The sequence below is a fragment of the Microtus oregoni genome, unplaced genomic scaffold (assembly GCF_018167655.1).
Source record: "Microtus oregoni isolate MIOR12 unplaced genomic scaffold, Mior012 000003F_ref0000135, whole genome shotgun sequence".
In the NCBI taxonomy this organism is placed as follows: Eukaryota; Metazoa; Chordata; class Mammalia; order Rodentia; family Cricetidae; genus Microtus; species Microtus oregoni.
In genome coordinates this window covers 30,056,716-30,079,397 of record NW_024543062.1, presented here as the reverse complement: position 1 = coordinate 30,079,397, position 22,682 = coordinate 30,056,716, and the positions used below count along the sequence as shown (strand labels likewise).

Genomic DNA, 22,682 nt, shown 5'->3' with positions numbered 1-22,682 from the left:
TGTGTGTGTCTGTGTCTGTGTCTGTGTATGTCTGCATGCATATATGTCTTTGTGTGTCTGCATGTGTATATGTCTGTGTGTTTGTCTGTGTCTACATGTGTTCTGTGTGTATCTGTTGGTGTGCATCTGTGTCTGCATGTGTGTTTGTATGTGTGTCTATGCGTCTTAGATTGTGACTGTGTGTGACTTTATGTGTATATGTATGTATGTTTGTGTGTATGTGCACATGTATATATATATATATGCATGTATGTGTATATGTATGTGTGTCTGTGTGTGCCCCCTTCACACCGTCTCCCATCTGATTGCCTGCTCACCCACCACCCTGTCATCCCTCCCCGATTTACCCACCTAGTGGAGTTTCATTGACCTCTGCTTTGATCACCCAGTGTCCCTGACTCCCATGCTAGGCTCCGGAGGATCCAGACATCTCAGGCTCTGCCAGTCTACTGTTCAGCACCCACTGTGCCCTGCCTCCACCCCCACAGCCACACCCAGCAGCAGCCCAGCCCTGCCAAGATGCCACGCTCCTCTCTGGTATCCCTCCACCTGCAGAGACCCCCCCCCCTAGTTGTGGTCCAGATATGTTCCCCGTGTAATGTGACCATGGCCATCATGGAGCAGAGGTTGTGATGCTGGCTACAGAATACCTGGGTCCACAGCCATGCTAATGACATAAGCAAAACAAGTGATACCTGGGCCTTAGGGACGTAGAAGGAGCAGGAAGGACCCCAAGCCTCACCTATGGTTCCACCCACTCCCTCAAGAGGTAGCGCCTAGGGCGGGGAGGGTAAGTGAGAAGTGCAGGGATACAGCATTCCTGACTCAGCACCGATGAAGGCTGAGACTTTTTGATAATGCAGTGCTTGGGGGTCACCCACACCCTGCAACCCCCAACTCATGCCATTAGTAACCCCAATAAACCCATTAGCTCACCACTTAGACTAGGCATCTTTTCCTTGTTCAGTCTTTGTGCCCTGTCTGGGTTGAACAGCATTTGTTCACGTCTCCCCAGGAAAGGTCAGGCCACTCTGCCTCCTGATGTCTGATGCTCCCAAATGCAATAGAAACAGGGTCCTGATGAGAACAGGAAGGGATGGGTTAGCAAGCCCTTGACCCAGAAACCAATTTTCCAGAACCTTCACCTTCGCCACACAATGGGTGGGCTGTGGATGGGCGGTGTTTGTCCCTTGTCCTCTGATTCCCACCAGGGCCAGGGTGATGCCAGGCTGTCTCCAGGACAAATGTCTACTTATCTGTCTTAAATGGGAAAATGCCTCCAATCCCCTAGCCAAGTCTAAGTGACAGCTAGGAACCAGGGGGTGGAGGGTAGGGAGACATATCTTATGAATAGCCCAGCCCTGCACACAGGAAGCAAGTGCCAGATACCGGGAGCAGTGTGGCCACAGCAGGGTCCTCCAGAGGGACCACCTGAGGGGTGGACATGGTAGTGATCCTTCCACAGGAGAATGAGAAACGGAGGAAGGTGGCTGCACTTGCCCATCCCCCATCAGGAGTGTCTCAGACAGCCTGGCTCTCCCTGGACCACAATTGGGACAGAACAACAGGGATGCAGGAGGACAGCGCCTCCCTAGTATTTTCAGCCTTGCAGCCCATTCCTGCCTCCTCAGCTTAGCCCACAGTGACCAGCCTGGGTGAGGGGCATCTCCTGCTCTTGGCTCCAGGCAACCCCAGTGGGCTTGGTCCCAACTTCACCTCACCTAGCCAACTCACGGAGAATGCCAACAAGACCCCAAATTATGTCTCTTGATGGCTGCTGGTCACAACATCCTCGGATCTCTAGACCAGTGGTTCTCAACCTTCTTAAGGCTTTGACCCTTTAATAGAGTTCTAGGTACTCGTCTGTGGGCATACCAGCATGTGGGCGGACATACAAAGACCATTGGAAATACGTGTGATCTGATAATCTTAGGCAACCCCTGTGAAAGGGTTGTTTGACCTAGAGGGGTTGAGACCCACCGCTAGAAAACCTCCGGTCTAGACAAATGTGACCAGACCTATGTTTCCATGGAATCTAGCAACAGGTGGGGCAACGGCCTAGTATCCCAGCCCCTCTTCCCACCACGCAGACTTTGAACCCTTTTGCCAAAATGGCTCCAGAACTGGGGTGGCTGGCGGCTGGAGTGAGTGAGGAGTGAGGTCATGACTATTTAGGCATGGAGAGGCCTTGCTGACCTAAGCCCTTCCATCTCTGACAGCAGACACCACGGTGGTGTAAGTGAATCCTCTGAGCTCTATTCAGGTCATGGCCCTGGGGAGAAGTTCCAGAGGGGTCGTAGCTAGGACTGGGTGAGGTTTCCCACTTATACAACCCTAGCACTCAGGAGGCCGAGGCAGGGTCCCTGAGAGCCACTAATGTCCGTCCCCTGCAGTCATTTTCTGTCCTTAGCCTCACTTAGAGGAACTTCAAGAGTCCTTCTGCTTTCAGGGTTCCTGTAGGGAGCCAGTACTCCCAATGGTCCAGGACTCAGCGGGACTCTGCTTGCGGGGACATGCAAAACCAGTGAGCTTCCCAGGACACCATCTGCAACATAGGAAAGCTAAACACAATGTCCATCATACACTGAAGGAAGATACTATAATAATGGTTTATGAGAGGCTGAGGCAGGGGGATTACCAGTTCAAGGCCAGTTTGGGCTATATAGCAAGGCTCTGTCTCAAAACCAACACAAAATAATTATATTGAATTGGCAAAATTCCCCTTGTTTTAAATTTTATTTTTAAATTTTACTTTAAGTGTGTGTGTGTGTGTGTGTGTGTGTGTGTGTGTGTGTGTTAGGAAGCTACTCTTGACTCTTCAGGGACCCGTGTTCATCCAAAGGCAGAAAGGAAGCCTACATCTACCAGAGTACCTGCCATGCTGTGTGTCTTTGATAAGTCAGTAGCCTCTCTGGGCGCTTTCTCTACTGCTCAGCCTGGCACTGAGTGCTCCAGCCACTGTAAACAGGAGAAAAGGGCCAGTCTCCATGGACACTCTCCACCCTCTATCAAACCAAATTAGCTTAGTGATTACTGGTTTGGTTATTTTTAGACAGGTTCCCCTGATCTACAGATGGAGGAGATAGAGACACCAGGAAGTCAGTCCTGCTCTGAAGGACACACACAGGCCTCTGCGGAGGTGTTCACCTCTGGCTCTGGAGTGGTGTGTCCCGGGAGAGGCTGGCTAGCAGGAAGTTCCCCATGCAGCTGCTGGGCAGAGACTCCCACACATGGGTTTCGATTTCCTAGGCAAGGCTGTGATGGAGGCGGGGCAACAGGTTTGGTCTCAACTTCCTCTATGGAGTCACACCCCCCTGTAGTGGGGCAGAATCCCCAGGACCTGACCTACAGGGCCATCCCTCTGCCATTACAGCATTCTTGAGGCCAGCTAGCAACTATGGGAAATTGGCTGGGTGGCCAGTCATCTGCCGGGCCATCTGGGGGGTCACTTGGGGAGCCATCAGCGGGACCACCCTGGAGGTCATCCGATGGGTTATCCGGCGGGTGGCCTGACTTGCCCGCAGTGCCAGCACACAAGCTAAAAGACTTTATCCACGCAAAACTCAAACCCAGTGAAGAATGCCTGAAACTGATAGACCAGGACGTGGATGCCATCTCTGACTTCCTGCGGAGCAGTGAGCTCCCTGTGCGGGGAGTGGCTACGGTAAGAGCCAGGTTGGAGACCCAGGCTGTTCCCCTCCCCCACCTCCACTCCCCAAGGTGATGCTGGGCACTGCTCCACACCAGGCCCTGGCGACTGCACTTCCCAAGGTTTTTCTCCCTCTGCGGATGCGAAGGCAGACTGTTCGGGGGCCCAAGCAGCAGCCACGTCGCCTTCTGCCTGGCGACGCCTCTGGCAGGCGGCTGCATCTCTCTGTACCACAGTGTCTGGGTCTGTAGAATGAGATCAGCCTAGACCCCACTTCAGAGTGTTGTGATGGTGAGACACACAGTGTTCCCAGCAGCACAGGGTCCTGCTGTAATCTGTGCTCAGTAAATTAGCGGGGATTGGATACATGCATATGCGCATACGCGCTTTGCTGTATGGCATCTTTGACTCGATCTGTGAGAGATTTGTTTGTGCCGCCGTTTTCGTTCTTGTATGGTACTCCACTGTGCCATGTATTCATCATATTGCAGTTTTCTTTGCCTCCAGTTTGGAGCTCGCGTACCGACACGGATGCAAATTAGTGCCAGCAACCCGATTTTAAAATGATGGTGGCATTTGGGAATTTCACTGGACTTGACAAATGTCACTGCTTGGAGCTACAGAAAGTCCAGACCTCACTATTGCTGCTTCACTCCCTGCAGGGTGGCTCCTATGGCCGGGAAACAGTCCTAAGAGGCTACTCAGATGGCACCCTTGTTCTCTTCATGGGTAACTTCCGTAGCTTTCGGGATCAGAAGGAAAACCAACGTGAACTCCTCAGTGTGATTGAACAACGGCTGAAACACCACAAGAAATACTCTACGTCAGTGAGCCTTGGGCACACCCTTGAAGTCCTCCTGTCCGTACATGGGCAGGAGATACTCTTGCAGGTCCTTCCAGCCTTTGATCCTCTATGTGAGTGCTCCAGGGACTGGGGTGGGGTCCCAAACTTTCTGGGAGTACTGGGGAGCCACTTGAGTCCTACAGGCTGAGGCTGTGACAGACAGACTGGTTATTTCCAAAATGGGGCTTGCAACCCCCTGTCTGAGTCACTGTTCTGTTACTGCCCAAGGCAGCTCTTTAAAAAAAAAGAAGCATTTGATTGGGGGCTGGCCTACAGGTTCGGAGGGTTAGTCCCTCATCATCATGGTGGGAAGCAGACAGGCATAGCACAGGAACAATAGCTGAGTGCTTCATATCCTCATCCACAGGCAACAGGAAGAAAGAGAGTCACTGAGTCCAGCAACACACTGCCTCTAACAAGGGCACACCTCCTAGTCCTTCCCAAACAATTCAACTGGGGACTGAGCATTCAAACATATGAGCCTCTGGGACTCAATACCACAGCCCCCAAGAGAGAAGAGCCTCCTACCCTGGGCATATTCTATCTAGAACTTCATTCTCATCTCATTTACTTTAGATAAAATGTTCCAAACTCTTTTTATCGGTGAGTGGGTGGATCAGAGTTGATGGCTGGGTGCTCACTAGATGTATGGATGGGTAGAAGTGGGGGACCGATGTATGTGTAAGAGGACATATGGATGGATGAGTGGACAGATGGGAAAATGGGTGGATGTGTGAATGTATGTTTGGATGGGTGGAAGGAAGTGGGGATGTATAGACAGATGGAAAAGTGAATGGATGTAGGGATGGACAGACAGATGAACGGGGAAACAGAAGGACAGGAATGGCTGGTGGCTATGCTGCCAATGGTAGATTCAACTAGTCTGACAGCCCAGGGCTTCTGAGCTAGGGGCTAGGGTGCCTCCATTGTCCACAATTCCGAGGAACTTCTGGGTTACTGGAACTGTGAATGAGCATCACCTGGCCATTTTCTGACAAGATGGAGATGTGCATACACCCACATGACAGCATTCTCAGGGTGATGGCCTGAATCAGAGAGCAATGCAAGCTGCCACCGTGGGCCCTTCTCATCTGTTAGGGTTTGAAGCACTCAGTCCCCAGCTGGTGGCACTAATTTGGGAGAGTGTAGAGCCTGTAGGAGAAGGGTCCTTGCCACAGGAAGTGGGTGGCCTGGAATTGAGCCTGGAAGGTGATAACCCCACCCTGCCTCCAACCCCACTTCCAGTGTGTTTCCTGATCCAAGGAGGAAGCACTCAGCGTCAGCTCCTGCAGCCATGTCTTCCCCAGCAGTGACCCAAGAGAAAGCTTTCCCCCACTTCAGTTGCTTCTGTCAGGTGTCTCATCCCAGGGACCAGAAAAGTAACTGATACATGACCCCATGGGTCCCTTTGTCACCGACTCTAAGATCAGGGCAGCTAGCTTCCAGGTTTGTTTGGTTGTAGTGGTGTGCCTGCCTCAAAAGAATGGAAGTCAGCGGTGAGAGAGATGTGAGGCTCCATCGCTGCAGGAAATTATGGCTTCTCTCTTCTAAGGCCCTGGGCCTGGTGGCAGGAGACCAGCCCACCCTCTGCTTACTGCCCTGAGAAGGAAATGCTTCACATGTAGCACCCAGATGCTACCACCAGGTGGCGGTAGAGCTGAATCTTCCAAATTCCCTCCCCCACCCCCACCACCACCACCACACAAACACAGGGTTTCTCTGTGTAGCCCTAGCTGTCCTAGACCAGAGAATGCCTGCCTCTGCCTCCCGAGTGCTGGGATCAAAGGTGTGCACCACCAACCCTGGCAACATTTTTTTTTATTACAAGGAAGCAATAAATGTTGCTTTCTGAGAAAATAAGACCCTACAGAGGGAATCATAAATTGCTTACTTTACTATATAAAAATCCAACTAATCTGGTCTATGTGTCCCAAACAGATGAGGTAGGCTGCTGCTGCCATGGTTTCTTTCCCAAGGACCTTTAACCCAAAACTGGCTCCAGTTTATTTAACTTCAGGGCGTTTCTCTCAAGATAATTAACTTGATAGTTGCACCCCCACGAGAGGTTTATAAGACTTTCATGTTACATCACTGCATAAAGGACTTCAACTGTGCCTGTATACAGTCGACACTCAATAAATGGTAAGGCATGTGCCCAGCTCTTTCCAGGGTGTCCTTCCAGGGCTGCTCGCCCCAGGCTGTGCACCTAAATATATTTATGAATGGCAGAGCTCAGCAGGCAAGAATGGAAACTAATTGGCTCAACGCACCTCCACCCTTCCCCACTCCTGCCACCTCGACGCGTCCCTGACTCTGTAAGAGGTACCAGTAGAAGGCATTCTGTGGTACAGACATCCGCCAGTCGTGCAGACACCTTGCCCTCGGTCTCACTCTGGGGCATCTATTTCTCATGCGTAGTTCACTGCCTCGTGTTCTGCGTGACTCCGCTGACCCTGTCTCAGGTCCACCCCATCCTGCCTTCATGTCAGGCTTCCTGTTAGCCTTCATTATCTACCCGGGAGAGTAGCCCCACTGTTAACTAGACGTCTCCCCAGCTCCAGCTGACTCAGACCGCCATCAGAGTCGAGCGTCCTGCTGCTCTCTGTCAGCAGGCTTTGGTGAGGACTCCAGCTCCCGGATCTATCGGGATCTCAAAAGATCCATGGATCAAGTAAGAGCAGCGCCCGGCGAGTTTGCAGCCTGCTTCACCACGTTGCAGCAGCGGTTCTTCCAGCGGTACCCCAGGAGAGTGAAGGAGCTGATCCTGTTGGTCAAGCACTGGTATCAGGAGGTAATTTATGCCATTGCCTTGTTTCAAGAGGGTCTCAGGCTGCCTCTGCCTTTCAAGTGCCGGCATCAAAGCCATGTGCTACCACACCCCACTGTGTTACCTTTTAATTGAGATCATTCACAGCAAGCAAATTTTAATATTAACAACATACTTCCATCTAATTTGATCTCCTCTTCATCCACAAACCAAAATTGAGTATTTTCTCAACCCAAGCACCTAGGGGTCACACAACTGTGGCCCCAGTACTCAAGCAGTGGACGCGAGAGGATCTAGAGTGTAAGGCTAACCTCAACTATATAGCAAGACACTTTAAAAAAATCCAGAGACTGATGAGATGGCTCCGCAGTTAAGAGCACATATTGCTCTTCCAGAGGACCCAAGTTCAATTCCCAGCACCCACTTCAGGCATCCCACAATCAGCTTTAACTCCAGGGGGGTCTCACACCTCTAACCTATGAAGGCACTTGAACTCACACGCACAGACACACATAATAAAAAATATTAGGGTGCTGGAGAGATGGCTCCATGGTTGAGAGCACTGTCTACTCTTCTAGAGGACCTGGGTTCAATTCCCGGCACCCGCATGGCAAGTCACAGCCACTCCTCTTCTGGCCACCATAGATACCAAGCACACACATGGTACATGAACAAGCATACAAACAAAACACCCATACATATAAGTAATAAAAATTTGAATATATTAAAATAATTTTTAAATTCCAATAACCATCACCACAGATGAATCTTATTTAAAAGAATGTGATATGTGTATACGTGTGTGAGTGCACATGCATGTGTGTATGAGAGTGTGTTCATGCGTGTGTGCACAAGTGCATGAGAAATAGTGTGTGTGCATGTGTGTGGGGGGGGGGGAGTGGATGTGCCATAGTGTACGTGTGGCAGAGGACAACGTACAGAAATGAGTTTTCTCCTTCCACTATGTGGGTCCTGGGGATGGAACTCTCTTCATCTTGCCAGCCCCCCCTTATTTTCCAACACTGTAAATGGATCGTACTGCACACAGGTGGCATCTTATTTCACTCGTGTCTGAGAAATCCAGCCACGTCATTACATAGCAGTAGTTTTCATTCCCTCGTATATTCCATTATAGTAACACACCCGTGTTTTCCTCTCCGCTGCTGCTGGGCCCTTGGGTCATTTCCAGGTTGTGACCTCTGTGACTTGGGTTACTGTGGGTGTCCGTTGATATGTCTTTTGTGAACCTAAGCACTCATTGTTCTTGGGTAGACATGCAGTAGAATTGCTGGAGCCCCAGACACAGCCCCAGACAACATGTACATGTGTGTCTATATTTGCATACGTGGACTCTGCATGAAATATAGTGGAGCGTACTTATTTAGCTTTAATAAATTAATTATTTAATAAATAATCCAAGTGGATTTTTTAAACCACTCCACTGGGACTGGAGAGAAGGCTCAGTGAGGAAGGTACACACTGCACAGGCACGGAAGAGCCCACTACCCGTGTAAAGCCAGGAGTGGCAGCCTGTGTTCAGGAGGCAGACACAGGTGGATCCCCTGGGCTCACTGGCCAGTCACTGCAGCCGATCAGTGAGCCCCAGGTTCAGTGAGAGGCCCTGTTCCAAAACATAAGGTAGAGAGTGACTGAGGGAGACACCTGACCTTGACCTCTGGCCTCCTCACACACACTCACAAACACAGCTCATACTCACACGCATGCACACACTGACATGCATGTTTACACACTCACACTTCTGTGCTCACATATTTACTCACACAGCATGTGTTCATGCTCACACACTCATGCACACTCATGCATGGGCACATACACACGTTCACAATCACACAAATACTCACACAGTCACACACACACTCACAACACATATACACATACACTCACACCCGCCCAGGCTTACAACTGTATCACACACTCACACCCCTGTGAGAAGTGTGAGCATTCCAGGTGTTCCTTCCATCTCTTCATCTGTGTCTGATGGTACTGACACCTTGACTTCCAGGCACGGGGGACGGTGACATCTTCTAGCCTCTGGCTTCCTGACAGTCTTGTCTTCTCTCCCAGTGCCAGGAGAAGTGGATGACTTCCCCATCTCGGCGGTTCTCCTACGCCCTGGAGTTGCTCACTGTGTATGCCTGGGAACAGGGCTGCCAAGATGAGGACTTTGACATCGCAGAAGGTGTCAGGACCGTGCTGGGACTCATCAAGCAGTCGTCAAAGCTGTGTGTCTACTGGATAGTCAATTACGGCTTCGATGATGTAACAGTTCGCAACACTCTTCTGTGCCAACTCAGGTCCCAAAGGTACCCAGCTTCCTATCTCTCCAGCCGCAGGCCAGGGCCCCATTGAGAGTGAGTTCTGAGTCCTTGATGATATGGGAGATGGGGGATGAGAATCTGTCTACAGAGGAGATCCAGTCAATGCTTTCCACATTCCAAACCGTGGTCAGGCTTTGTCCCCCAAAGTCTGGAGGAAGGGGAGGAGTTCACAGCAAGAACCATGAGATCGAACATCTCTGGGAAGAGGAGGATGAGGAGTCAGTGTGGCTGGGTACCGCAGAGCCCTCAGGAGCCTCTCCCTTCTGTGTTGAGCGCACGCACACTCACATGCATCTGTACGGATGCACTTGGAGGTCAGAAGTTGACATCAGGCTTCACTCTCTGCTTATCGTCAAAGGTTCACTTCTTTTATGTGTATGCGTGTTCCCCCCGTGTGTATACCTCTAAACCACGTGCACACAGTGCGTATGAAGGCCAGGAGAGGATGTCAGAACTGCAGTTACAGATCGTTGTGAGTCACTACGTGAGTGCTGGGACTTGAACCCAGGTCCTCTGCAAGAGAAGTCGGTGCTCTTAACCTCTGAGGGGGTTCTCCAGCCATTTCACATTATCTGTTGACTCAGGGTCTCTCACCGATGTTCACCAATAGGCTAAACTGGCTCACCAGAGAGCCCCAGGACACACCTGCCTCTGCCTCCTCAGGGCTGGGATTACAAATACACCGGCATCTAGTTCTTATATGAGTCTTGAGGGTCCCCAACTCAGGGCCTTTTTGTGAGGCAGGTATTTTACCCACTGACCCGTTTCCCCAGACCAAATTCTTTATTAAAATTTGTGTGTCTGGCCGGGTGGAGGTGGCACATGCTTTTATTCCCAGCACTCCAGAGGCAGAGGCAGGAGGCAGAGGCAGGATCTCTGCAAGTTCAAGGCCAGCCTGGTCTACAAGAGCTAGTTCCAGGACAGGCCCCAAAGCTACAGAGAAACCCTGTCTCGAAAAAAAATTGTGCGTTTGTGCACCAGAAGAGGATATAGGTGTCCTTTGTGTATTATTCTGAGGCAGGGCTCTCTTCTTTACTCTGGGTTCTGGCTTTCTCAACTAGGCTGGAAGTCAGCAAGCCCCAGAGATCCCCATGTCTCTACCCCTCAGAGGTGGGACTGAAGTCATGTACAGAAACACCCATGTTGTTCGTGGGTCCTGAACACTGGTCCTTATGACTGAGTTCTAAACAGTCTTAGTTTCTAAACTATCTTCCCAGGCGCTGCTGGGCAGGGGGGGTGGGTTGAGGGGGACAGGCTCTCAGGATCTCACTGTACAATCCTGAATGGCCTGGAGCTCACTACGTAGACTAGGCTGAGCTCGAACTCAAAGAGATCCATCTGCTTCCGCCTCCCAAGTACTGAGATTAAAGATGTGTGCTACTAAACTCAGCCCTGATTTCTTTTAATCTGATAAAAATTTCTAGACCGGTCATCTTGGACCCAACTGACCCAACCAATAATGTGGGCAAAGACAATGGCTCCTGGCAGCTGCTGACAGAGGCGGCTCAGGCCTGGCTGTACTCTCCCAGCCTAAATGATATGTCACCTGCACAATGCTGGAATGTTCTGGTAAGAGGATGTCCACGCTGGAGAGAGGGTCCTCCTGATGCTGACTTGAGAGAGTGTGTCATGGCTGCCTGTGTGACTACTGTGACATGTCACACACTCAGTGTGGCTTAAAGCAACAGAATTCATTTCCCCCACTGCTCTGGATGCTGGGGGTTCAAAGACAAGGAAAAGGGGGAGGGCTGGACTCTCCCCGGACAGCTCTGATCCCTGGCTCGGCTTGTGACATCATCACCCTGTATTTCCCTCCACTGTCACATGTCTGCCCTGTCTTTGCTCCTTTTCCTTGATGTGGGTCTGTCTGGGGACCCCACTCCTCTAAGGATAATAGTCATATTTAGTTGGAGCTCACCCTCGTGACCCTCTCCTACCAGCTTCTCTAAGTCCATTTCCTATTAGGTCACGGTCAGAGGTACAACAGGTCCAAATCCTGATATATTTTAGGGAGATACAACTCAACCAACTCTTAGAGGCCACGAAGATGGCAGTGAGGTAGAAAAGTGGGGGCTATAAAGAAGGAGGGTTCCTCAGAAAAGAGATGGGTTTATTTCTGCAAGAGTGAAATCAGGAGGCAGGAGTTGGGGGCAGACAAGGAGCTGAGCCTCCTTGAAATGTGCAGAACTCACATCTGTGACTCCCAAGCAGACCCTGAGGCCCAGCCCCTGGGTGTGGGGCCAGCAGTGATGCAGATGTCATCTATCTGCCTGTCGAAATAGGGCATCAAGAGCATTCCCAAACCAGACCAGCTGAGTCTGTCCAAAGGCTGCCTTGTTGGCCTTCGAAGTGGGACAGAGGTGCCAATCACACCCCACCTGTGAGAACAGGTGGGTAGCAAACTTCTATCCAACGTGTGGAGGCAGGGGCCACACTCCATCTACAGAGCTACCAGTGTGGGACGGACAGAAGGAGGCAGAGTCTGTGAATGAGGTCGTTCCCCAGGTAGATGCCAAGGACTCCACAATCGCTCCCATGTCCCCCACCCTGGCCATTTTCACCACAGCCTGGTCTTTTACTTCCTTGGGACAACCTCCTTGGTCTCCTTCTGAGTTTTCAAACATCTATCTCTGCAAAAAGGGATGCACAATGCCTGTGTGAACTTCATAGGCAGGAACTCTGGCATTTGCCGTTGTTGGCTGGGTGACATCGCACACACACGCCCTCAGCTTCATCACTAGGGTGGTGGCTGCAAGTCACCAGAGTCTCTTGAGGGTGCTTCACTTCCACAACCACTGGGCTGTGGTCAAAACCAAATTTAAGTTCATAGTGCGATCAAATTATAAGACACATACACACACACCATCATCATATTCTGACAGCCATTCCAAGAGCACCCTGTAGGTCCCCCCTTCTAACACACAGGCACATGATATGTTCAGCTTTCATGTCTCTCCTATACCCTAAAAAAATATTTTTTAATGTCAGGCAGTGGTGACACACCCCTTTAATTCCAGCACCTGAGAGGTAGAGGCAAGAGGATCTCTGTGAGTTCCAGGATAGCCAGGATGGTTACACAGAGAAACCATGTCTCAATATATATATTATGTGTACAAGTGTTGCCTGAATATATGTTGTGTTATATGTGTATAATACCCACAGAGGCCAGGAAAGGGTATCAGATCCCCTGGAGCTGGAGTTACAGACAGCTGTGAGCCACCACCCGGGTGCTGGAAATTGAACCTGGGTCCCCAGACAGTGCAGGAATGAGCATTTCAGGCTTATCACATTTACACACACACTCACATGTAAGCACATACACTCACAGACGAACACGCACCTTTGCACCTGGAACCTCACACTCTCCCAGGTGCTGCACGCCACTGACACTTGTGAACACACGTCAGCACTCACAACTGCATACACTCACGTTTGCATGCACTCACGTGTGTACATAATGTGCATACTCACACATGCAAACACTCGTATTCTTGAATAGTCATCTATAGCCTCTCATATGTGTGCATTTCGTGTGTACACTTGCATATGATACGGGTTCACACATGCACACGACACACGCACACTTGTGTGCGCATGCCCACCCTGTACACCATCTGCGCTGTAGAAGCAGAAGGAATGAGTATGCTGCCACTGTCAAGGGGGTGCAAGGGTCACAACATCCGACCAAGACCAGCTAACCTGCAAAGCTAAGCCCCCACTCTTGTTCCCAGATGGCTGCACTGCTCTCTGCCAATGCTCCCCAGGAAACTTATCCACTTAGACTTGTCTTCTTCCTCCCTCCCCACTGTTTGAAAAGTGCCCCCTAAATCTATAACCTTATCGTTACAGCAGCAGGCAATCCAAATGCAGTCTCTCAGAGCCTGGATGGAGACCCTTGAGGCCTCGTTCCCTTTTCAAGCTCCTTGACCCTGCCCAAGTACCCTAGTTCCTTATCCAGCTTCAAAGCCATTAGTCCAACACCCTCCAGGCCCTCCTCCCTGTGTCTGAGCTCACATCTACTTTTCCAAGTTTGGCCCTCACACCTGCCTCTTGGAAGGTCTTTGGGGATTTCCTCATGCTGTCCGAGGGTGCCTCCCATGTCTGCATCCCACAACCCCTTCAGAAGGATCTAGATCTCTCCCAAGTAGCCCATGAGGAACCAGGAGAGTTTCTGCTTGGAGAGGGGGTGGGCCACAGGAGGTAAGGATTGCCCAGAATCTCAGGAACATTTTTAGAGTATATCTATGTAAGACAGGAAGGTCTCTGACAGGAAGGTCGCTGCCCACTGTTGGAACAGGCTAGCAGGAGGAGAGAGGTGAATTTTGGGGTGGCTTCTGGGAAGAGCCCACCAAATCTCTCTCCTCCCCAGCCCACATCACTCTTCATCACCCCAAGCCATTTACTGGACACGTTCATCAAAGACTTCCTCCAGCCCAATGAAAAGTTCTTGGAGCAGATCAGAAAAGCTGTTAACATCATCTGTGAATTCCTCAAAAACAACTGCTTCAAGGACTCAAGCACCAAAGTGCTGAAGGCCGTCAAGGTGAGCGCCGGCCTGTCGCTGTGCCAGCTCTTGGGAGCCAGGGAGACAAGGGTGAGGGCAGGCAGAATCTCACCTTCTCTTTCCTCCTAGGGAGGATCCACTGCCAAAGGCACGGCTCTGAAGAATGGATCAGATGCTGATATCGTAGTGTTTCTCAGCCCCCTGAAGAGTTACGACTCCCAAAACAAGGAGCGTGCATCGTTTGTCCAGGAAATCCAGAGGCAATTAGAAGTCTTCCGAAAGACCCAGGAGCTGGAGGTGAAGTTTGAGATTTCAAAGTGGAAGGCCCCCAGGGTGCTGAGCTTCACCTTGAAATCCAGGAGTCTCAACGAAAGTGTCGACTTTGATGTCCTGCCTGCCTATGATGCACTAGGTAGGAGTCCACAAACCCTAGCTCCTGAGAAGATTCTGGAAAACGTGGAGGAAAAGCCAGGGAGGGTTGGGTAATTCTCTCCCAGTTCTTGCCCAGGCCCCCGACACCTACATGCAATTCCACTCTGATATAAGCAGTCCAGGCAGCCTCAAGGAGCTGCTGGCTCTGTTCTCCATGGCGTGTGAGGGATGGCACATACAGTTACAAACAGATCATAGATAACATCCCTTCATTTCCTCTGTGGAGAAGGGAACTAAAGAACAGAATGTGGGGGGATTTGTGAGGTAAGAGACAGGAAATTGGGGGAAGAAAACTCCTCCTCAGAAAGCCCATTCACAGGTGAGAGATACAGAAATATATAGAATGAACGAAAGATCTCAAAGTAGGCTGGGGAGGTGGATCCACGGTAAGAGTGTTTGCCATTCAGTCATGGGGACCTGAGTTTTATCCCCAGCACCTGTATAAAAAGCCAGGCTCTATTGGAGGCACACTGGTCACCCCAGTACTGCCTGTGGAGGGAATGCGGGTGGAGAGAGAAAGGGTCTAGCTGAATCAGATTGAAGTTCAGGGGGAGACCCTGTCACAGTGGGATAAGGTGAAGGATGATACATCAAGACGGCCAACATCCTCCTTTGGACTCTCATGAGTGTGAACAGACAGGGACATGCACCCACATTCCCAAAGCAACTTAGAGGAAAAATGGTTTGTTTGACTTACACATCTAGATCTCAGTCCATCATGGAGGGCCATCACAGAGGGAAATAAGAGCAGAAACTCAAGGAAGGAACTTGAAGCAGAAACCACGGAGGAATGCTGCTTGCTGCCTCACTTATAGGTTTATCTTAGCTAGCTCTTAATCAGTCAAGAGAATGGTGCCACCCACAGTGGGCTGGTCCCTGTATCAAAATCAACTTCTCAGATTGACTCTAGGCTGCTTCGTGTTCTCTCTCTCTCTCTCTCTCTCTCTCTCTCTCTCTCTCTCTCTCACACACACACACACACACACACACACACTCGCACATACAGAGGCCACACACTATATGTGTGTGTATGTGTGTGTGTGTATTTCCTATATTAGAATTATGAAGACTATAGTATCTTCCACCTGAGTGGTTCTTGGGGCCCAGGGGTAATCAGGGTAAAACATTTACTTAGCATGTACAAGGCTCTGTGTTCAATGTCACCACCCCAAGGTAAAGCCCCATTGTTTGGGGCTGGAGCTCAGAGGCAGAGTATTTGCCTAGCATGAGGATCCTGGGTTTGACACATCTCTCCCCAACTGCAAACAAAAACCAGCTGCTTTGATTTCTTTCAGAAAAGAGACAGGAGTCTATAGAATGGGCTTCAGCCCACTTTTGTCTGTTTGTCTGTTTGCTCTTGAAATAGCGGCTGTGCTAGTCTGCCTCCTGTCACTGTGATAAACGTTTACTGGCCAAACTGGGTGGTGGTGGCACACACCTTTAATCCCAGCACTCAGGAAGCAGAGACAGGTAAATCTCTGTGAGCTCGAGGCCAACCTGGTCTACAAAGTGAGTTCCAGAACAGCCATGGCTACACAGAAAAACCCTGTCTTGGAAAACCACATAAATGAATAAATAATAAAGTTTTTTGAAAAACCACAGTTTTGAGGTCTGTAGAGAGTTTGTCTAATATACCCAAAACCTGGGTTCAACTCCCATACACTGGGCATGGGAGTACTCAGCTGTGATCTCAGCAGTCAGAAGGTGGAGTCAGGAGGATCAGAAATTCAAGATCAACTTTGGCTACATAGCAAGTTCAATGACAACCTTGGCTACCTGAAATCCTGTCTCGAAAAAGATTGGTTTTTTTACTCTGTTACTTACCATATACAATAGGACTAACATACAATCTCCTCCCATGTCAGGTCAGCGGCATCCTGGCTTCACCTCCAGACTCGAAGCCTACAAGGATCTCATTGCATTATGTAAATCATCAGGCGTCAAGGGTGGAGAGTTTTCCACGTGTTTTACAGAGCTACAGCGCGAGTTCATTAAATCCCGACCCACCAAACTGAAGAGTCTGATTCGCCTGGTCAAGCACTGGTACAAACAGGTCAGCCAGACCCTGCTTTGGCCAATGCGGTTGCTGTTTTACCAGCAAGCTAAGATACCAGCTTTGCCAACTGTCCTGAACCCCCCAAATCCTCCCGTGCTCGGGGCTGGGCCTCTGTAGGGAAGCTGTTGCTTGTTTATCCATGGGTCTTCTGATTGCATTCCGCTACTTGTGTATTAGGTCAGGCCTAAAGAGCCTCCTAACATCAGAGCAATGTTTGGCTTGTTCTGACCTCACACTGATCAAAGAATTCAGTGGCAGCCAAGTTCTCCTGAGAAGCATGGATGGAAGTTAAAGTTGCATGCCACAGGTTACCAGTACAGCTGTATGGACACCATGTTGTCTCTCAGAAGGCAACAGGAAGCTGTGGCTGAGACTCAAATCATCATGAGTGGCTGAGGCCTAGGGGACTGGGGAGCTCTGATTTGAATTTCAGCAAGTCACATGACTCCCTCAAGCACCCCCCCCCACTAGTCCACCTACCTCCCCATCCCACAGCCAATCTTCCTCTGACATGGCAATCCATGGTACAGGGCTCATAGCTAGCCTGCAGAGGGTCCTATCAGCCAGGAGTTACATTGCTGTCCAAACACAGGACACCATGTGTACCACTCTGCCTGCTGCTGAGTCTAGCAAGCCTGCCTAGGACTCTGGGGCTCCCTCTTTCAAATTCTGTTTCATAACCCTGTTGCCCGGCTGCAATCCAAGCAGTCCATGAGACACACTGGGCCCCTCTGCCTCGCCAAGGTCACCTGACATCTCCACTCTCCCCATCAGTGTGAAAGGAAAATGAAGCCCAAAGCATCCTTGCCCCCAAAGTACGCCCTGGAGCTACTCACCGTGTACGCCTGGGAGCAGGGCAGCGGCATGAATGATTTCAACATTGCTGAAGGCTTCCGGACGGTCCTGGACCTGGTCATCAAATACCAGCAGCTCTGCATCTTCTGGACAGTCAACTACAACTTCAAAGATGAGCCGATAAGGACGTTCCTACTGACCCAGATCCAGAAAAAGAGGTGCCTGTGCCCCAGTCCCCCACCCTGTTCTGAATTAACCCGATTCCCTTCTGTGCTATTTCTTCCATGACCTGGATTCTTCTCCCCAGGGTCTTGTTCATTCCCAGTGTGAAACTGAGGGAGAAGCTGCCAGATGAGTGACTCCAGGGAGAAAACCCAACCTCGGGAGTGGGAGGGGCTGGCCAGCCAGAAGGGATGCAGAAGCGGGGGAGGGGGGCAGGCAGAGGGAGCCCTCACTGCTTTCTTTCTTCTGTTATGTGGAAATGTGAAATGTATGCATTAGCCGACCTGAGAGGGGTCTGAGGTGGCAGGATATCCCTGAGAAATGGCATTGCCGTTTCCAGGCTCGAGTGCGCATGCACACACACACCAGTGCTGACCTACTTAGCAACAGTGTACTGTGACATCTTGTGGTTGGGTGAGAGTCTCTTGAAAGGGGTCATCACTACAGTTCACTGTGCGGTGTAAACAACAGCTTTCAGAAGAGTTTTTGGCTTTCAACTACAACAATTCAAGGAAGTTACTTTGACTCTTAAGTAGATTCAAATTGCTTGACCAAGGCTGCCAGGATACAGTGTGTCTTTGATGGGAATAGAGCAAGCGGTCTTGTAAACAAACAGTCCTTTCCTAGTCTCTAACTCTCAGCTCTCTTAGACCAGTAATTCTGGATCCAGCTGATCCCACAGGCGACCTGGGAGGAGGTGACCGCTGGTGTTGGCATCTTCTGGCTGAAGAAGCAAATGAGTGGCTCTCCTCCCTCTGTTTTGAACTGCAAAGTGGAGACTCGTGGCAGAGAGTGCAGCCGTGGAAAGTGCCAGTAAGAGTGCCCTGAAGAAAGTGGGTGGCTCTGTCACAAATCCAGTCAGAGGGATTTTCTTGCTATAGTAATTTGAAATTACTGAGCCCCCAAAAGAACCAAAAACTAGACTCCAGGAATTCTTTCAGTCAGTCATCCGCCCTGCTCCGGGTACCTAAAGACCCAGATAACTGAGAGTTGGGATCGTGAGGCACAGAGAAGGGGAAGGATGGGGCTTCTGAGGAAGTGATTCAGCAGAGTTCATTTTCCCAGAACCCACATAAATGCCGGGTGGGTGTGGCAGCCTCCTTATGATTCCAACCTTGGAAGGCTGAGTCAACAGAATCCCCAGAGCAAGCCAGATAGCAAAGCTAACCGTATCAGCTAGCTCTGGGTTTGATTGATAGAGCCTGCCTCAATAAATGAGGTGGAATAGTGACAGAGGATGAGTCCTCACAGCATCCGGGGCCTTATACACGTAGACATATGCATATACACACACGAAAACGTGCATACAAATGACATATGCATTGTACGCATGCAAACGTGCATACACGTCCATGCAATACAGAGAGAAAAACAAAAACAGAGGAAAAGAGGGCACGTAGTAAGTAGATTAGACTAAAAGCTTCATTGATGAATTTTTACACTTTTAAAAACCTAGAATTGTCGTTTGAGGCCAGCCTGGTCTACAAGAGCTAGCTCCAGGACAGGCTCCAAAGTTACAGAGAAACCCTGTCTCAAAAAAACAAAAACAAAAAAACCTAGAATTGTCACATGGTCACCTGTAGCTTTGAAAGTGGCTACCAAGCAAGGGGTAAAATTGTACTTTTGAAGCTTGGAATTCCTTCCCTCTCCACCCAAGATATACCAGGCACAGCCTTCCAGGCTACCCTCCCACAGGCAGGCACACTTTATTCTTCCTTCTGTGCCTCCTTGGCACTGTTGACTTCCGGGGACAAGGTGAGAAGGCTGTGCATTGTGAGATGCTGAACACTGTCCCCAGACTCCCTATGTACTTCCCAGTTGGAACCTGAGACATTGTGTTGTGTCTTCTGGTGAGAGAGAGTTTTGTTGTTGTGTTTCTCAAATCGCTTTTCCAGATTCTTTTCTGGAGACAGGTTCTCGCTGTGTGGCCCTGAATGATCTGGAACTCACTCTGCAGACAAGGCTGGCCTCGAACTCACAGAGATTCACCTGCCTGTGCTGGGATTAAAGGCGTCTGCCACCACACCCTTCTTTAAGCCCCCACCCCACCTGTCTTTTTCTCCCCAGGTAGTCCAGACCCCAGGAAGCTGTGGAGCTCATATCTACCCCACTGTGGGTATCTGAGTTGGAGTCCATCTCTGGGATGAAAATGCTAGCTAGATGAAGCCTCTAGAATCGACTGACCATTGATTTAAAGACTCAAGCCATGTTACAGAAGGGAGCGGGTCCAGTCCTCCCTGGCTGGTCCCCACCTCTCTTCTGCATTCCCAGACAACTCTGCTTGAAATCAAGACTTCGGATCTGCTCCCCCTCCCACCCTAGGGTCTCACATTTTGGACACCCCTCTGTGCAAGTGACCTTCAGAGATGCTTGCCCCCAAGCAGCGTGCTGTGTTCCCATTCTATATGTTTTTCCCTGTTTCCTTCTCTCCATGCCTCTCTTCAGCTCCAGACTCACCCTGTGTCACCAAGGTTGAGCCCCTCCCTTGCCCTTCATTTCCAGCAGTCCCAGTTAGCTCTCAGTCTCTCACTGCCTCTTTGCTGAGCTCTTCCCTCCATCCACAGGCCTTCCCTGCCTGTGTGGAAGCAGAGGTGTCCAGCCCAGCCGCCAGCCAACCCTCTCCCTCTACCCCTGCTGCTAAAACAACTTCTCTTGGGGAAATGTAAACAACATGTACCCCTCCTCCTAAGGTCCCCGGACAAACCAAGGTCTGAGGAACCAAAGAGTTCATTGGTCTTACCTGCAGCATGTGGGTGAGGGGTCGTGGGCAGGGCTGAAGTGACTCTAACTCTGCTGCACTGTAATGTCCTCACCCACTGTGAATGGTGGCTTCCCCAGGGCTGCCTAGAGGGCACCCTGTCCCCTCATCTTTCCCCTCATATCCTCTAACCCCTCCCAGAGACCACGTGTAAATAGGGCAGAGCAGCATACAGCTGGTTGGAACTGGTTGCTGAAGTAAGAGTCCTTAACCTTCCCACACCCCTCTTCCAAGGGGGAAGACGTATAGTCAGCAGGCCCAGTTGTGATATTCTAGGATGAGCTGGCTCAGGTCGACTCCTGAAGATGGCAGTAGTTTATCTCGGAGGGTAGTTCTATACAAAGCTTCACGCCAAGGGTGGTTGATACCTCCTGCCTTAGCCTTGAGAGCTGCCCTTACATTCTTGGCTGCCCAGTGCCCTCACCCCAGCATTTCAACTATATTGGTGCATAAGGGCTTAGCCCCATGCATCCTCACGCAAGGTTGTCCCTTCTCTCCATGGCTCTGACATGCTGCCGGTCCCTGTACCACTTCTCATCATAGAACCGCAGCACCTAGGGAGTTTACTGCTGTAGGACTCCTTTGTCATCTCTGGATGTAAGCTATGAGGTGACTCAAGTTGGGCCCTGAGAGAGTTTCAAGGGAGGAGCTTGCCCAGGCAAGAACCCCAGGCAAGTGATTAGAGGGCCAGAATATGAGACATGGTCCCCTCTGCAGGGAAGGGGTAGCGCTAGAGTTCAATCCTATGACCAATGATGGGATCAGGCACCCCTAAGTGTTGAGACCCCGTCAACATCTCTGGATAAAAAGGTTCTAGAAGTTGCCCCATCAATAAACATCCCATTGTATCAAGAAGGGTAATGTCATGCCTCCGTGGGGACAGATGCTTCTGGGTCTATCAACTCCCTGGACTTCTACACTACATATCATATTTGGCTATTCATTTCTATGCTTTATAATAAACAGTGACCTTGGGTGCATCCTTTCTTCCCTCCTTGAGCTATTTTGATAAATTGTGAACCCAGAAGGGGGTCATGTGTGCAACTCACAGAAATACAGACCTACAAGGAACACAGTGAGAGACTCAGAGGGGACAAAGGGAACTCATTCTCTCCCGTCAATGTCCTTTTAACATCTTAAAGTCATGGGACACAGAAGAAGAGAGAATTCACAGTGACCAGGGAACATGCCATCACGGGTTGTTACTGGATCTAGGACGCCAGCACTTTCTCAGAAAACTGGCGATTGATGATTATGAACAAGAAGTAATTAAACCCGGGCCCACCTGTGCAATCACGTCAAGATAACTAATGAGGAAAATGTACTGTCATTAATGGTTTTCAGGAAGATTTGATTCAGTCAGTGCTGGAATACAAAGTCAGAACCATCACCATTTTGGAAGCTCTGGCGATGTAATGATGTAGGAGTAGCTGTCGCTGCATGAAGTCATTGGATGCAATGCTGATGGGGACACTGTAGCCTGGGTCTGGATGTCACCTCCCAGCCCACAGCTAATCACATCAACAGGATGGGGTCATTGCTGTTGGAGGTGGGCCCTGGGCTCCATTGCACTTAAACAACAAAAGATAAAAACTAGGAGGGAGACGGTCAATCCTGGCATGTAGCCCACAGCATAAGCGGTGTGTTCTTGTGAATTTGACAAAATCATTTTGGGTACAAGAACCAAAAGAAGGGGCTGTGGCAATAGCTCAGTAGGTTAACTGCTTGCTGCACAAACACAAGGACCCAACACCTACATAAATGCAGGGCGCGGTGGCATGCCTGCAACCTGAGAGCCGGAGGGAGGAGACATGAGGCGCTCAAGAACTGTAGCCAGCCAGCCCAGCCAAAATAACAAGCTCCGTATTCAATGAAAGACCTTGTCTCAGAAAATAAAGTGGGGTCGGTGAGATGGCCTGGCTGGTGAAGGGGCTTGCCACCAAGGCTGTTGACCTGAGTTTGACTCCCTAGAACCAATCACCGTGGAAGGAAAGATCCAACTTCAAGTTGGCCTCTAACTTCCACGTTCATGCTACACCACGCCTATGTGCACGTGCCATGGTTAAGCTTGCCCCCGGCACCCATTCCGTAGGCATCAGTCCCTTTACTCCTCTGTAGTCTACCAGCCTCTCAAGACTGTGGCAGAACCATCCAAGATCAGCATTTAAGGGTTGGCAGCTCTGCCTCTTTTATTGGTGTTCGAAGGGGAAAGCTCAGCGTGCCAGGGACGGGGAAGAGGGGGAGCGGGAGAGAATGAAAATGCCCTGTCCCGATCCTGTGGAATTTTGTCAAAGGACAACTGAAGGACCCTAGGAG

The 22,682-nt window shown here is 50.3% G+C and overlaps 1 protein-coding gene across 3 annotated transcripts; it reads left to right on the top strand.

The window, feature by feature from the left end:
* Window positions 1-3,249: 3,249 nt before the first annotated feature.
* On the top strand, window positions 3,250-21,336 carry Oas2 (2'-5'-oligoadenylate synthetase 2). 3 transcript variants are annotated; one of them, XM_041648206.1, is made up of 11 exons: window positions 3,250-3,664; window positions 4,312-4,564; window positions 7,106-7,284; window positions 9,346-9,584; window positions 11,024-11,168; window positions 13,969-14,142; window positions 14,233-14,515; window positions 16,401-16,588; window positions 17,366-17,604; window positions 18,259-18,421; window positions 19,676-21,336. In XM_041648206.1, the coding sequence occupies exons 1-11, from the start codon at window positions 3,398-3,400 to the stop codon at window positions 19,730-19,732; spliced, it is 2,187 nt and encodes a 728-aa protein (XP_041504140.1). In that variant the 5' UTR covers window positions 3,250-3,397; the 3' UTR covers window positions 19,733-21,336. The 3 variants fall into 3 exon arrangements, with proteins under 3 accessions (XP_041504140.1, XP_041504139.1, XP_041504141.1); XM_041648205.1 differs by having other exon boundaries at window positions 7,049-7,284; XM_041648207.1 differs by lacking the exon at window positions 18,259-18,421 and having other exon boundaries at window positions 7,049-7,284.
* The last annotated feature ends 1,346 nt before the right edge of the window (window positions 21,337-22,682 follow it).

Excerpts from the sequence above, each read along its gene's own strand:
- Oas2 (XM_041648205.1), top strand. The coding sequence starts at position 3,398 with ATGGGAAATTGGCTGGGTGGCCAGTCATCTGCCGGGCCATCTGGGGGG. Across the intron at positions 14,516-16,400 it reads GCCTGCCTATGATGCACTAG|GTCAGCGGCATCCTGGCTTC; the intron begins GTAGGAGTCCAC and ends CTCCCATGTCAG. Across the intron at positions 18,422-19,675 it reads TGCAGCCGTGGAAAGTGCCA|GTAGTCCAGACCCCAGGAAG; the intron begins GTAAGAGTGCCC and ends TTTTCTCCCCAG.